Source organism: Natator depressus, chromosome 2 (genome assembly GCF_965152275.1).
Source record: "Natator depressus isolate rNatDep1 chromosome 2, rNatDep2.hap1, whole genome shotgun sequence".
Taxonomy (NCBI): Eukaryota; Metazoa; Chordata; order Testudines; family Cheloniidae; genus Natator; species Natator depressus.
In genome coordinates, this window is record NC_134235.1 from 150,969,250 (window position 1) to 150,986,663 (window position 17,414).

General features: G+C 39.7%; 1 protein-coding gene across 1 annotated transcript in view; it reads right to left on the reverse strand.

Moving 5' to 3' along the window:
* Positions 1-17,414, reverse strand: part of INVS (inversin) — a 210,119-nt gene that overhangs the window by 52,668 nt on the left and 140,037 nt on the right. The window contains exons 8-11 of the mRNA XM_074945124.1: positions 13,745-13,916; positions 4,722-4,877; positions 3,187-3,416; positions 1,621-1,727 (exon numbers count right to left, since the gene is read on the reverse strand). Of these exons, the coding sequence (XP_074801225.1) occupies positions 1,621-1,727; positions 3,187-3,416; positions 4,722-4,877; positions 13,745-13,916 (665 nt within the window). The remainder of the gene's footprint in view (positions 1-1,620; positions 1,728-3,186; positions 3,417-4,721; positions 4,878-13,744; positions 13,917-17,414) is intronic.

The window sequence follows — 17,414 nt, forward strand, 5'->3', positions numbered from 1 at the left end:
TGTCTTTTAAAACAGTAAAAGAAACACACAAAGAAAAGAGAATAGAGATGTGCCAGTGCATTTAGATTAGATAATACAATTATAAGCAAGAGCATATCTGAATGTGGGATCTAAGGATCACACATACAAACACAGTGATGCCAAGAGGTGAACAGAGGGCTTCCCTAGATGCTAATGAAGTGGTTATAGGAATACCAGAGTAAAAATCTTTAACTTGAAATTCTTCAAGCACCATTAGCAGCATTCTTTAAGACAGGTAGAATGCTGGTCACCCTCCAGTTCTCGAGGAGAATATCCGTTTTTAATAGTATAAATTAAAATTAATTCAAATACAGCTGTTTATTTTCATTTTCTATTGAAAGCCACCATAGACAGCATTAGAGAAACACAACTGGGAGCTGCTTAATGCTTTCTGCTGTGGTTTTCAATAGAAAAATGATAATACATTGCTCTGCAGGACAGGAAGAGACGTCTGGATGGTCAGAGCAGGCAACAAAAAACAAATGATAGGGGTAAGCAAGGCAATTAAAAAATAATAAGGGAGACAGGATGGAAGCCAAAACCCTGCAGCACTAATGTACATTGGATTTTAAATCATTCTAGTGATTTTTAAAATGTTGATGTACTCATATCTATTTGGCATGTCGATCCATAATTTTGTTTATGATTGTGATGAAGTTGTCTTCTTGAAAAGAGACACCAAAATATGTAGTAGCACTGATTACCTGCAGTCATGTGACCAATTTAAACTATCACAACCCAAGATTTTTAAATCAAAAACTATTATTTATATGTCAGTCAGAGACAAAGAAAACAGATGCAAATTTATAGTCACCCAATAATTATAGAGGGATTTATTTTTAGTTGGACCATCAGAATACAGATAACCACCAGGTAATCTGCAATAACTATTTTTAAAATACAATTTTACTTTTCTCCTTTCACCAGATCATGCCCTCACTGAACTGAACAGCAAAACTCCAGTTCACTTCAACAGGAGCAGGACTGGGCCCTGTATAGACATCTGTTGGTAGATTTGTGAAAACGAACAGCTCCATCATCTTTTAGTGACACAGTATAAGAAAAAAGAAAGCAGAATTTAATTAAAGAAAGAGTATTTTGGGGTTTTTGAAATAAGGTTGTACTAAACAGAAGAACATAGGGTTAAGGTGGAATAGAAAGACTCATTTCCTAACTCTGATAAGGTGAATAGGGCAAATAAAATTTAAGTAAATTTACTTTAATTCACTGTATTTCTGTTCATTTCACTGTTATTGTGTGAAGCACCAATCCTGAAAGACTTACACACATGTCTAAATTTACACACTAAGAGTAGCCTCATTGGCTTCAATGAGATTATTCACACAGGGTAAAATACACAGAAGTCTTCTGCAGGATCAGGCTGAAAAGTACAATAGAAATTTAAGATAAAGGTTTGAACAGTCTTACTTGAAAAATAGTGTCTTCAACTGCATAATTTAACTATTCTCCTGTCCCGAGATTACTCCAGCGTTTTTAGATGTGTTCAAGCTCATGTTTCTCAGACAATATTTGAACATGTGACAGACAAACCAGAGTAGGTTTGCTAAATTAGAAAATAATTTGTTTAATAAACTGTACCTCTCTTCATTGTTCTCCATGTGATTAGGGAAAGCATCAAAACCCAGCAGCAACTTTATAGCATCAAGGTAGCCATTGTTACACAGCCAATGTAAAGCAGTCCTTCCCTATAAACCAAAAATATATGAAGTAAGAGGTTTATTAGCTGCTAACTTTGTACTGCGGAAAGAAAAATAGCATATGGTGTCATTCAGGGCTCAAATGGACCTTATGACCAAACAAGTGGTTCCAAAATACACCTTGTCCATTAAAAAAGAAATAAAGAGCTTAAAAGCAAAAATCACTAAAAAGATGTTTAAAAATAGATCTGGGCCAAATTTGCAGCTGTGCAGAATTTATACTCTGTGAAGTTAAGAATAGCAGAAGGAAATCTGTCTCTAAGCCTCCTTTCAGTTCCCGAAATCATGGGCCAGCTAGGGGCCAAAATAGCCCTCTGTAATTTAGACTGGCCTAAGGACCAATATAAATGATGCCAGTGGATGTAGTCTTGTAGAGCCATGGATCAGATGGAGCACTGTGCACTCTGCCGCACTTCAGCAGACTCCCCAACATTCCACCTGCATAAAGGGCATTGGTGGCAGGTGGCACAGAGCTTTCCATGACAGTTCTAAGACTCTCACGGGTTATCCCATGTCAGGAGAATCCTCAGCTGACCTTTTAAGGCAACTTTCTTGCTGCTTGGAACTACTTGATACAGCAGAAATCAATTGAAGCTAGGGCCAAGGATCTGGCCTTCAGGTAATACTTTGACCACATCCTTGGCTGTCAGTACAGCTGAACGTTGTGGCTCCAAATTTGAGACCACTGTAAGTAGAATTTCCAGACCTGAAAGCTCTGTAGCAAGTTTCATTAAACTGACTGTGGGATAGAAAAGTATGCCGCATGCAGTGAGGCAAAAGGTTAACATATTGGGGCAAGTTAGCTGCTGGTGTAAACTGGTGCAGTTCTATTGACTCCGGTGGAGTTGTGCCAATTTACAGCAACAGAGAATTTGTCCTAGAATACAAAACCTATTTTGGTACCGAGTTTCACTTAGTGCCTAAGGGAGGGAGCAAAGGAACATACAAGCAAACTACTATGTTCTTCTTTGCCCTTAAGGGCTAGACAGACAAATAATTGCTGCAGTTCTTTCGGCAAGTTTGTTGCACCTCACTTTCTCTACCCTCACTAACACATGCTAGAGACAGACATGGTGTGGATTACAAAATTACACTCCCTTGTTAAATATTTAAATAAGAAAAACAAACAAGTAAAGAATAAGGAGTTTTTAAAAGGATAATTTTAAGATGTTAGCTTTAAATGGAAAAGCCAAAGGACAACATGGAAATGTGCATCTTCAGTTAATGGTGTATATTATGGTGAAACGTGAAGGGAAAGTAGTCTTAGGGCTGCTTTTCCTTCCCCTACAATAGCAGTGAACACAGATTCATCGCGCCACTGGTGTGAAAAGCAAGGATTAAGGCCACTGTGCTGCAGAAAAGAGAAGGATATGCAGGAAGGAGAAGATACTTTCAATTTATGCTTGGTCTGACATTAACTTAAATGACACAGTGAAGAACAACATACCTCTTTATCTTGAATATTTGGATCTGCGTTATTTTCCAGTAACACGACCATGCAGTTAATATAGCCTCCATATGCAGCACACTGCAAGGGAGTTCTACCTGCATAATCCTGCACATTTGGGTTGATTTTATTTTCTATCAAAATTTGACATACATCAGCATTTCCACCCAGAGCTGCCCAGTGAAGGGGAGAATGACCATCTTGATCAACCAAATCTACTCTTGCTCCCCCTGTAATAGCAAAACAACATTTGAACATCAGCAATAAAAGCACCAAAATATTTTTGCGTGTCAGAGGAAGGGGAGATTAAGCCCATGTCATCTTAGAACACCTCTGATAACCAAAAGACCATGGGGTTTCATTTTCAAAAGCACCCAAGTGACTTAAAATCCCAAGTACAATTTTCAAAAGTGACTTGGGCACTTAGGAGTTTCGATGGGAGCTAGGCATCCAACTTGCTCAGGTGCTTTTGAAAATCCCATTAGGTGCCCATCTACAACTTTAGGTGTCCAAATACCTTTGAAAATCTTGCTGTTAGGTACTTCAGTCCTTTTGACTTGAAATGAGATATAGGCTTCTAAATGCCTAAGTCATGTTTGAAAATCGAACTTAGATGCTTTTCAAAATGTTACCGCTAGCCTCACCACATTATGGGCTTTTGCAGTTATTTCCTTTTTCTTTACTCAAGCATGTAAAATTCTTCTACCCAAATCAAATTCATTTATTTAGTTTGCTTTCCCCAAGGTGCTCTTACAACAGCTAAAAAATACAGTACAAAACTACAAAAAAGCCACAAAATATACCAATCATTGACTCTAATCAAACCAAAAAAATAACTGTCCCTATAATAATATAACTATAATGATTCATATGATTCAGTCAGCCCCTGATCACCTTATGTCCACCAACTCATTGCTTCCACAAAAGCCAAAGAGAAAATATGAGTGTAGACCAAACGTGATGCTTCTACAAATGCTGGTAGCTAAGATGATACGCCTATATCTGTGTAATATAACTATTTTCTTTTGTGGTTTCTATTATTTCTAAAATTGTCTAAACAATAAAACTTTGTTTATAATAAAAAGTTACAGGAAAAACACATTAAAGTGATGATATCAAAAAAGTTGATTTTTGAACTGTATTTGAAACAGGCAAACCATTTAAATGTTCAAAGATTGCTACTGAACCCATTCTCACCAATGGTAAACAAAATTTAAATTGATCTCATTTATAGGAAAGAGAAAAAAATACTATGTGAGATTTTAGGAGATTAAAGGGTACTGGAAGAGACTCGTGGGGAGAGTGGGTAGAGACAAAGGCTGCTTTTGGGTATATGTTTAGTTTTTCTGTCTTCTCTCAATGCAAATCATTTGCTTTTACTACTTACTGTTCTATGAAATGTACTATACATAAATCTTTCCCTATTGGACTAATTTTGGGCTCTTCTTTTTGTCCAGCAATGCCATTTATTTTACAACCTACCTACAACAGCATTTTAACTCTGTGAATGGATTTGTAAATTTGTGACAGCTGACCTTTAATGAGTGTCTGTATCACTTCTTTGTGTCCCATCTCGCAGGCTCGGAAAAGTGGAGTATGCTTCATTACATCAGTTGCATCTATCTGTGCATTATGTTCTAAGAGCAATTTCACAGTGCTGACATGGCCGGAAAGGGCAGCAGCATGTAATGCTGAAAGAACAGTTAGAAATTAGACAATGACAATTAGAACTGTCAAAAATAATGATTCATTTCAATAATTTTGGTAGAGAGAACTGCCATTCAATCACAGAACTGTGAACAGCTCAAAATAAAACAAGTGACAGGCAATCACTATTTCTCTCTTGCCACGCAAACAACGCAACATAATGCATGATATAAAAAGGTGGCAGCTTTGTTACATATTCTTTACTCATGGAAACACAAATTCAAACCTCACCAGAAGTTCGACTGGCTTATACTGAATTGATAGGACAGTAGCCTCTGTACACACTATATGAAGCTACTGCCTCCTCTTTTACTAATCCTATTACTGAGTCACTCCACTACAGACAACACTGCCTATTGCTACTGCAACAAACCCCTTATTTATTTCTCTGAGATTTTCCTGACATCAAATAAAATGGTCTCATTTCACACTAACATGAGATAAATATTTTTCTGCAAAAGATCTTGGAGATGTGCTGCCACTGGATCTCTGTTCTGAGGAAAAGGTGTGGAAAGTGCAGAAACCAGCTGCAACTGGCTCCTGTAGCAGTAAATATTGCATTAGAGGTGTAGTGAAAATTCTTGTGGTACAGAAAGGAGGAGGCAGCTGAAAGCAGCTGCTTCCCTCCCATTCCAGAATTTTCTTTTTTCTGACCGTTGCATGTAGTTTTGCAAATTTTAGGGGGAAAGTTAAGGCTGAGTGGGTAGTGTGAGTCAAGTAGGGTGATAGTAAGTGATGAAGGATGGTTTCTTTATATGGCAGTAAGGGAATATCTGGATTTCCTAACGTTTGATGTTTGTTAACACTGTAGATATTTGTAAAGTAAGTGTTGTTTTTTGGGGCTCCGTTGAAACTCATTTTCAAACTTAACTCTTTTGCTAGATCATGCCATTTTGGCACAATCCCATGTTAGGAGAGTGCAAGAGCAGTGCAAGCAAGACGCATTTTGCCTCAGTGGCAGGTGGAGCAACCAAATTGCTTCCTTAAAGAGATGCAGCATACTCCTTGCCAGACAATCATGTGACAGACCAGATTCATGGCTCTCTGCTCCTTCCCTCTGGGGGGAGTAATATGGGAGTAGTTCCTGTGCTCTCTTGACTGCAGGGACTGCAGTTTTGCCTGCCCTTACATAGGTCATGCTAGAGTGTCCTTTATATCCTGCTCCCATTTCGCACATGGGTATACGCGAGAGTCTAATCCTTTGTTCACAAAGATTTTCATTTAGGACTATGCTTAGCTAATAAAAGGCCATATGTTCCCATCTTCTATGGGGCATAGCAGGCAGCAAAAGGGACCAGTGAAGGACTTGGGAATCAGGGGGGAGATTCAGTCTCGATGGCATGTTCCCACTTGCCCCAGAGACCAAGGAAATCCTTCTGCCTGAAAGTCACATGGGATTGGTTCTGCAGACTCCTATCCTTTCACATTTCCCCTCTGTTTTCTTACCCCTGAATCTATGCACCATCCACCTCACTCTGGCTCAGCCCAAAGATTACAGCACAAATCCTTCAGCAGGGCCTGAGACGGCAGGAGGATGGTAAGATGTTGCTTGGTTGCAAATGATGTTTCTATCATCCATAACCTCATCCCACTGGAGCTATCAACTGAACTTTGTCAAAATACAAGTTCAGCTAACCCAGATGGTTCTTCATGGAAAATCAAGCCAAAAAGAGTGATGACATTTCAACAGATTTGTTGAAATGGAGGGCAAATGTTTTGGAGATTTGCTTGAAATATTGATTTTACGTGCTTTGGAGTGGTAAATATATATTAAAAACCTCCTAACTGTAAGAACAGTAGGAGAATAGAACAAACTGCCTAGGGGAAGTCGTGGAAGCTCCTTCACTGGAGGTTTTCAAAAAGAGGCTGGATCTCCATCTGTCTTGGATGGTTTAAACACAACAAATCCTGCATCTTGGCAGAAGGTGAGACTAGATGACCCTTGCGATCCCTTCTAACCTTATGGTTCTATGATTCTAAACAATCCAAACAGTAAGTTGAACTATGAAGAAAATCAGTCTCAAAAGTATACTTTTAGTACATCTTTTTCCTACAAATTACTTTTCTGATGACACAAATTCTGAGTAATTTAGAATGAATATATCAATATTTATATATACACATTTATAAATGCCAGTTACAGTAGATTGAACCAAATGCTTTCCTTACAAATGATCTTTTGATCATTATGTGAGCTGTACTTATTTAAATTTCATTTGTTCAGAGAGTAAAACTAGGTGCTTTAAAAAATATCCAGGTGCCTCTAATTTTCGCAGGTTTAATATACATAGTGCCAGATAGTGATCATTCCTGAGCTGGTGTGTCAGGGGTAGGAGGTGGAGGACACATAGAGTCCTTATCCACCCTTTGTGCTCCTGTGCAAAGAGTAGCTAGAAACCTATACCTTGCATTCCTTGAATGCTAGTGAAGGAGAGGTTTAGTGCTGTCTCAAACACAAGACGCACTACAAGGACTACTGCCGGGAGGTACTGCTTGCAGCACTATGCTACAAGATGTATCAATGGCCAGTCTTGTATGTGTTCCTCCAGCGTAGTGAGGCATTGTGCCTGCCTCTGTTTGCCACAGGCTGAGTGCCTACGTGAACTAATGCTGATACAGTACCCCTGTATACCCACTTACGCAGCTGTGGCTCTAAAAGCTGCAATCTACTTCACAGAGCATATACATGGTCAGTAAAACAAACCCTAAAGTGTGTAGCCTTAAAAACTGAAATCATGTGTGCATAGTAACCGTGATCCACATTTTATCACAGAACATTTACACTGTACAGTCAGTTTTTAAAAAAATACACAAATGTTTCATTGTTGGGGCTACCATGGGGGAAAAATCATTAATTATGTACAGAAGCTTCAGTTACATTAGTGAAAAAAAGCCAAAATCACTGAAAGCTCCACTAGCAATTTGGGTGGGTGGCTGGATAGACATGGAAATTTGACAAGAATGAAGTAAGTCCCTGCTGCTTAGCAGATTTGGATGGGTCTTGATTACATGTTCTGACCCCAGAATAAACTCTAGACTCTGTTTTCTGTATTGCACTGAAACTGAAGGCAGTAAGCTACTCAATCAGATAACAGATGGGGTGTATGTAACAATACAATAGTAAAAGAGCTGCTGTGTCAGCTTGGCCTGGTTCTTCCCCTCCATCACTCATTCTGACGCAGGCATCTTGTTTCCCACTCTGTGCTCAATATTTTCTTGTAAGCAAAATTTTCTGTGATGGAGTCACGGTGACTGAAGAGATTCTTCAGCCAGCTGGTCACAATAGAACCTTTGTTCCACCGACAGTCAGATCCCTCACGATTGTACACAGTTGGTGACGGCAGAGCTATAAAGCTGCCCCTGCAGTGCTCCTGCAGTGCTGATCCCTGAGAACAGTGAAATTCCTTTTCCTTGGTGTCATTTTGCTGCACAATAAGGAACGTCTTGATGTTCTATCAAAGCTTTGGTCTGAATGGAGATTTTGCTCTTTGTAAGTAAATGCAAAAAAACTACATTAATGCGATGTTATAGCTGAGCTTTACCCAACACAAGCACAAAAGTCAGAAAATTCAAACTTGTGGTCCCCACAGCAACTGTATCCCAGTCCCCTTAGGCTTGTGCACTGTATTCTATTACAACCTTACTTTCCCCAAAACCATGGGAAACATACAAAGCCTTCTGAAAAGATAAGTCTGGGACAAGGGAGTGATTTCAGGGTGGTATATATGAGTGATCTTCTGTTAACTGGAGGCCAGATGAACTGAATATGGAAATTCTTATGGTAAAACATATAAATTCAATATGGCCAAATTCAGACTGCTTGGGGACAAGGAGGGAACAGTGGCATAATTTTGCACTTCTTGACTTTTAATGTGTGCAACTCAACTGTAGTTTTGCATTAATGGGTTGTTTTGGGGAACTTTCATTTTTTTGCATTAATTTTTTTGGATTAAAAATTCCTCACCAAAACATGAAGGTTAGAAAATGGTCACACATTAGTGCAATGTATTATGTGAGACAGAAAGGACTGTAAAACAAACCATTTGACTTATCCAAGCACAAATCTCACACCTGAATAATCTCACAAACCCAGGGGTTCCCAAACTTGGTTCGTGGCTTTTTCAGGGTAAGCCCCTGGCAAGACGCAAGACGTTTTGTTTACCTGAACTTACCCTGAACAAGCTGCGAACCAAGTTTGGGAACCCCTGCACAAACCCAACAATTGAGATGCTGTGCTCTGTCTGTTCTGTAAGCTGTAGAAAGCCTTGTTGATGTGTGGAGCTTTAATAACTGTGGTGACTGCATGGGATTACTACACTTCTAAAGTCTGAAACATAGTGTGTGGCAGAGTTTAAAAGACATGTCAGGTGGCAGTAGTTATAGCTGAGATTGATAAGAGACTGCACCAAGAATAAAGTGGTAATGGATGTACCTTGTAAAGACAAAGTCATTCGATTTAAGGTTAATTAGGTTTATGCCTTTTTTTTCCTTCTTGGGGTATATCTTTGCTGCAGTTAACCAAGACTGATCACTCAAGTTAGCCTCACCTGAGTATGAGTGGCCACACTATACAGCCACACTCGTATGCATTCACACTGGTGCTGCGCTCACTTGTATGAAGCTTTAGGACTTCTGGGGGGTACATCCCATGCTTATTAGCGCTGCTTTAAGCTGAGCCGTTCTATGATTCTTTTTCAGTCAACTGTGGAAGAATTTCTCTTAGCACAGAGGGGGACTTGTGGGAAGGCATGGAAGGACTATCAGCACTTGAGTGGTTTAGCCTGGGTCCTCACTGAAAAGTGGGTGGAATACCAATCTGAGTGTATGCAACACCTGGGTTTTAGCCTATTATACCCCAGGACAGGACATCTAGCCTGGGTGCAAAGTATCACCACACTTGGGTGAGAGGGTTTTGTGTGTAGACAAGAGACAGGTTAGGGGCAACCACCCAAGGCAGAGCCCGAGTGAACTTTGCAGTGAAGACATGTCATATATGAGGGCCTGAGACTGTCTTAACTTGAGTTAATTCTGCAGTGACGTACCCTTAAATTAACTATTCTCAAGTTAGCCTGACTGCGAGTGGCCATGTTATAAAATAACACTTGAGCTACACAGAGTGGTTGGATTACTGCACAGTGACTATATTAATAGCACAGAGAGATTGTGCTAGCAGCTGATGAACGATTTCAAGCTTTGCTTACATCTGATGATGGACCCTCCAACTTAAGTTAAGGGTATAGGACTCAAGGTAGGGGAAACATTCAAGTTATAACTTGAATTAACTCTGCAGTGAAGACAAGCCCTGAAAGGTTTTTAAAAAGAGGTTTTCTATATAAAAATTCAGGAGTTCTCGATTCTGACTCTACGTATTGACTGGTGAAGTATTAAGGAAATGGAATGTGATCAACCAAGAAGGAAAGAAATATTTTTACTCAAACACTCTGTTAACACTTAACCAGTGTAAATACAAGGGAAAAAAGCTCTCTTGGGAATTCAACTCCCCACACGGTAACTAATAGAACATTCTAATATACACCTCTACATCATCCAAGAAGTCCTTCCAACAGCAATAATAGATGAGATGGGGGGAAAATAATCCGAACAAACCCTGAAAGCCAATCAACCAAAAAATCATAACCAAACCCCTCCTCCAACGAAAAGTTTTCAGACATAAACCCATTTTTCTCTTTTCCAAGCCATCTTTAAATAACAAAGTTCTGTGAGTTCAGCATGAGTATTAAAAATATCATAGTCCTCTGCTTAAGAGGAGCAATCTACCACGAGGTCCAGGTCCAAAATTCCTCTCCCCTCATATTCTGCTATGCACAGATTGTCTCACTGGCTGTCTCCCCACTATCTCCTACATGTCACTGGTACATCTGTGTTTATGTGTGGATAGTTTGTAAAGCACTTTGGAATCCTTTGAGATGAAAAGTGCCGGATAAATATAATAGCAGCATATTATCGTTACAAAACTGTATGACTTTTTCTATTGAATGAGATTGAATTCATGCTATGAGATTGCTATGAGAACCATAACTTTGAACTTCATGACTTTTCTGTGATTTAATTCTGAACCACTGTGCTAGTTTCATTAAGCTTTTTGCATTGACTAGATAATAGGATGTAAAAGACCTGTTGGGTTACCACATTTAACCTCTTGCATTGGCACAATGTATAGTACATTAATCCTACTAATATTATATGAATCCTATTTATGATTTTCATGCTGATGACTCAACTACTTCACTGGGTAGTTTATTATATTACCTACAAGTTTTCTTCAGCTATTGAGAAATGTTTATCTATATTCAAGCTGAAATGTTTCTATTTTTAGTAGGGTTGTTGATTAATCGCAGTTAACTCACGCGATTAACTCAAAAACGTAATTGTGATTAAAAAATTAATCACGATTAATCGCAGTTTTAATCGCGCTGTTAAATAATAGAATACCAATTGAAATGTATTAAATATTTTCGATGTTTTCCTACATTTTTAAATATATTGATTTCAATTACAACACAGTATATAAAGTTGACAGTGCTCACTTAATATTTTTTATTACAAATATTTGCACTGAAAAATGGCAAAAAAATGAAATAGTATTTTTCAATTCACCTCACACAAGTGCTGTAGTGCAATCTCTTTGTCATGAAAGAGCAACTTACAAATGTAGATTTTTTTAGTTACATAACTGCTCTCAAAAACAAAACAATGTAAAACTTTAGAGCCTTCAAGTCCCCTCATTCCTACTTCTTGTTCAGCCAATCATTAAGACAAACAAGTTTGTTTACATTTACGGGAGATAATGCTGTCCGCTTTTTATTTCCAATGTCTCCTGAAAGTGAGAACAGGCATTCGCATGGCACTTTTGTAGCCAGTATTGCAAGGTATTTACATGCCAGTTATGCTAAACATTCGTATGCCCCTTCATGCTTCGGCCACCATTCCAGAGGACTTCATGCTTCTATGCTGATGATGCTTGTTAAAAAAATAATGCATTAATTAAATTTGTGACTGAACTTCTTGGGGAAGAATGGTATGTCTCCTACTCTGTTTAATCACATTTTGCCATATATTTCATGTTATAGTAGTCTCGGATGATGACCCAGCACATGTTGTTCTTTTTAAGAACACTTCGCTGCAGATTTGACAAAACACAAAAAAGGTACCAATGTGAGATTTCTAAAGATATCTACAGCACTCAACCCAAGGTTTTAGAATCTGAAGTGCCTTCCAAAAGTCTGAGAGGGATGAGGTGTAGAGCATGCTTTCAGGAGACTTAAAAGAGCAGCACTCTTATGTGGAAATTACCCGAACCACCAAAAAAGAAAATCAACCTTTCTGCTGGTGGCAACTGACTCAGACGATGAAAATGAACATGCTTTGGTCTGCACTTCTTTCGATGATTATAGAGCAGAACCTGTTATCAGCATAGATGCATGTCCTCTGGAACGGTGGTTGAAGCAAGAAAGGACATATGAATCTTTAGTGCAGCTGGCACATAAATATCTTGCAACGCTGGCTACAACAGTGCCATGCGATTGCCTCTTCTCACTTTCAGGTGATACTGTAAACAAGAAGCGGGCAACATTATCTCCTGCAAATGTAAACAAACTTGTTTGGCTTATTTCAGAGTAGCAGCCGTGTTAGTCTGTATTCGCAAAAAGAAAAGGAGTACTTGCGGCACCTTAGAGACTAACCAATTTATTTGAGCATAAGCTTTCGTGAGTTACAGCTCACTTCATCGGTTGCATTCAGTGCAAAATACATTGGGGAGATTTATATACGTAGAGAACATGAAACAATGGGTGTTACCATACACACTGTAAGGAGAGTGATCAGGTAAGGTGAGCTATTACTAGCAGGAGAGCGGGGACCTTCTGTAATGATAATCAAGGTGGGCCACCTTGATTATCACTACAAAAGGTTCCCCCCCCCCCCCGCTCTCCTGCTGGTAATAGTTCACCTTACCTGATCACTCTCCTTACAGTGTGTATGGTAACACACATTGTTTCATGTTCTCTACGTATATAAATCTCCCCAATGTATTTTCCACTGAATGCAACCGATGAAGTGAGCTGTAACTCACGAAAGCTTATGCTCAAATAAATTGGTTAGTCTCTAAGGTGCCGCAAGTACTCCTTTTCTTTTTGTTTGGCTTAGCGATTGGCTGAAGAAGAAGTAGCACTGAGTGGACTTATAGGCTCTAAAGTTTTACATTGTTTTATTTTTGAATGCAGTTTTTTTTTGTACATAATACTACACTTGTAAGTTTAACTTTCATGATAAAGAGATTGCACTATAGTACTTGTATTAGATGAACTGAGAAATATTATTTCTCTTGTTTTTTACAGTGCAAATATTTGTAATAAAAATAAATATAAAGTGATCACTGTATACTTTGTATTCAGTGTTCTAACTGAAATCAATATATTTGAAAATGTAGAAAACATCCAAAATTATTTAAATAAATGGTATTCTATTATTGTTTAACAGTGCAGTGTTTAACATTAATTTTTAATCGCGCAATTAATCACGATTAATTTTAACTGCTTGACAGAAAGCATCTCCTGTCTAATATTAATGTTTATTTAATATTTGCATAGTGTAATATCTCCTTTTTCTCAGTTGGTTCTCAAATAGAAGAACTGCTCTAATCTGCACAAAAAATGGTTGTTCTCTCCCCATACTGAAGACCCTGGGACTGCTAATGTGCAAAGTTAAGCCCATGCATAAATGTTTGTAGGATTTTACTTAAGTGTATAAAATTACTAATGACTGTTTCTAGCAGGTTTTTTTTAACCAAATGCAAGCATCTAATAGCTCTTTACTGTAAAGCAAGCCTTACCTGTGCCAGCATATTTATCTGCCATGTTGATATCAATGTCCAATTTTAAATTCAGCATAGTCCTGATGACGTCATCACTGCCTTTCCCAGCTGCCCACATAAAGGATGTTCTTCCCTCAAGATCTGAGTCATCTTTCACAGAGGGATGTTTCAAAAATACTTCAACTGTTTCCTGCAGAAAAACTTCACTGAGTAAGAATGCCATTGAAATTAACATAAAAAGAGTCTGTAATGACAGAAGAAACTATTGTTTTGCTTAGCAGTTTTTGCTTAAGAAGCAAAACAAGGCTTCATTTTTCCTTTTTAAGGTTATATACAATATGTCTCATAATAACATTTCTGGCTTGTAATATCATCACTTGTATCATGTTGGAGAATTCTCAACCCTGATCATTGTGTTATTCTGTTACTATGCCTATTTCTTATTTATAACACCCATGGCTATGTCACAAGTTATGAATACACTGGTCTTATTCTGATTTCACTTCTTACTTTTCTGTAACTTACAATCGCTGTGAGGGAAATGATGGGATAACATTACTAGAAATAACCATCTTGACAAACAGCAGAAACAATGCAAGAAAAAAATCCTCTTTTTTTTCAAATTTGGATATGACTTCACATGAATAGAATTTCATTTTTCAAAGACCACTAAGTGATCCTATAACAGTTTCACTGTATGATAGGTAACATCTTTAGAGACAAAACCACTATTTCTAATAGTCAATAAAATAATCAGATTATTAAATTACTAAAATATAGTAAATCAGAAAGATGAGAAAAGTCATTACAGCTTAGCCCAGGCTTCCATTGTGTAATCGACACACTAGACCTCCTCTTTAAATCAAAGAAAAAAACTCCTCCACCTCTTCCTCAGGTGATGCTTTGGTTTTAAGCTGTCAATGATATAAGACCTTTCTAATCCACCTCCCAGCATCACTGATTCCATTACAGTTTCTAAAATAGCAAATTATAAGAAAAAGAAACAAAACAGTCCAAAACACAGAAGAATTACCCTTCCCAGCTCTCTAGGCTAGGTACACGTGCTCTGAGCTCACAGGACCCCACCAGCCGAAAGCCAGCAAGTTATATTATTCCTACAGCCAGGTCTACACTACCACTTACTTAAGTATAATTTACATTGCTCAGGGGTGTGAATAAGCCACCACTGAGTGACGCAAGTTACACCAACCTAAGCGCCGGTATGGACAGCGCTATGTGATGGATAGACCTTCTCCAGCCAACGTAGCTACCACCTCTGGCAGAGGTGGATTTATTATACTGACGGGAGAGCTCTCTCCTGTTGGCATAGAGCGTCTTCACCATAAGCACTATAGCAGCACAGCTGCATCGGTGTAGCTGTGCCGATGTATCGCTTCTAGTGTAGACTAGCCCTAGGTCAAACGTAAGTGGATCAGCTCAATATTGGAATAACTGGGAGAAATTGAATAGACTGAGGGTCAGACTACATGGCTGAATGGTACCTTCTGATCTTAAATTCTATGAATTTATGAATCTAACTTGCAGAACAAGAAGGCCTACTTTCCAAATAAACCCATTCATTTAACCTGATGCTGGTTCTGTAGTTAACGTCTGTAGTAAAGGAAGGGGCAGTAAGGTTTCTTTCAAAGCATCAGCTTGGGAGAGGGAACTTAAGGAAAAAAATAAATGTTAAAAGGTACCTCTGTGGAAATAATTTGAGAAAGTTTGCATTCAATGAATTTATCAAAGTGTGCCAAGCTCAGGACAGTCAGGAATGGGTCTATACTGGTGAGTTCATCTTGATTTCCTGAGCTCTCTGCACAGTGAATAAGCTACTTTTTGAGTTCAACCTAATGTATTCCAGTAGCTCCTGAAACTGGGAAGGAGCTAATGGAGCTGTCTTCTGAAGGGAGGGTTTGTAGCTTGGTAGAAGATGAGATGGGCAGCTTGAACCTGGTTGTCTGTACAGATAACACCAATAGCAACAGAGATCCTTTCTGAAAGGGAACTGTGCACGCGAAGGGTAAATCATCTTAGGGTACATCTATAGTATGAAATTATTTTGAAATTGTTCTATTCGAATTTTCGGAAGTGATTTTATACATTCAGTCTTGTGTGTCCCTACTAAAGCGTGTGAATTTGGCAGAGTGCGTCCACAAAACCGAGGCTAGCATCGAATGTCGGAGCGGTGCACTGTGGGTAGCTATCCCACAGTTCTCGTAGTCCCCGCCGCCCACTGGAATTCTGGGTTAAGCTCCCAGTGCATGATGGGGCAAAAACATTCTCGCGAGTGTTTCTGGGTGTCTGTCATCAGTTGCTCCTCCTGCCGTGAAAGCTATGGCAGACAATCGTTCCGCACCTTTTTGGCGCGCAGACGCCATCATGCTTGCAGCAGATGGTGCAATACGGTGCACCGCTTCTCTCCTGGTACTATGAATCCACATTGCATTTCCTCTCGTCTTTCTATGTAATCTCTATAAATATCTACTCTTTCTCTTCCTCATCGACCACTTCCGCTGCCAACTCTGCTTGGCCATCGTAAACCGAGCAGCACAGCTTCCGCCGCCAACTCTGCTCTCCCGCTCTTGCCGCACTACTGAGCTTCTCCATGTTGTCTGTCCTGGGCTCCCGCCTCTATGAAAGCTACAGAAGACAACCATTTCCCAATTTTTTTCGGCTATCATGAACCGAACAGCACCTCATCCCACTGCCATTCTTTTCTCCTACGTTTTGCGCCCTTTTTCCTGGATTACCCGTGCAGGCGCCATAGCGCGGCAAGCATGGAGCCCGCTCAGATCTCCACTGCAGTTTTGACCATTGTAAATACCTCGTGCATTATCCAGCAGTATGTGCAGTACCTGCAAAACAGGGCGAGGAAGCGACGACAGTGCGATTACGCTAGTGATGAGGACATGGACACAGACGTTCCTAGAAGCATGGCATGTTGTGATTGGGAGACCATGGTGGTGTTGGGCCAAGTTCATGCCTTGGAACGCCGATTCTGGGCCCGGGAAACAAGCACAGACCGCACAGTGTTGCAGGTATGGGATGATTCCCAGTGGCTGCGAAACTTTCGTATCTGTAGGGCCACTTTCATGGAACTTTGTAACTTGCTGTCCCCTGCTCTGAAGCGCAAAGACACCAAAATGAGAGCAGACCTTACAGTTGAGAAGCGAGTGGCCATAGCCCTGCGGAAGCTTGCAATGCCCGACAGCTACCAATCAGTCAGGAGTGGGCAAATCTACTGTGGGGGCTGCTGTGCTGCAAGTAGCCAACGTAATCATTGACCAGCTGCTATCAAGGGTAGTGACTCTGGGAAACGTGCAGACCATTGTGGATGGCTTTAATGTGCTGGGGTTCCCTAACTACGGCGGGGCGACAGACAGAACGCATATCCCTATCTTGGCCCCAGAACACCGGGGCGGCCAGTACGTAAACTGCAAGGGGTACTTTTCCATGGTGCTGCAAGCACTGGTGGATCACAAGGGACATTTCACCGACATCAATGTGGAATGGCCGGGAAAGGTGCATGACACTTGCATCTTCAGGAACACTGGTCTGTTTGAACAGCTGCAGGAAGGGACTTACTTCCCAGACCAGAAAATTACTGCTGGGGATGTTGAAATGCCTATAGTTATCCTTGGGGACCCAGCCTACCCCTTAATGCCATGGCTCATAAAGCCATACA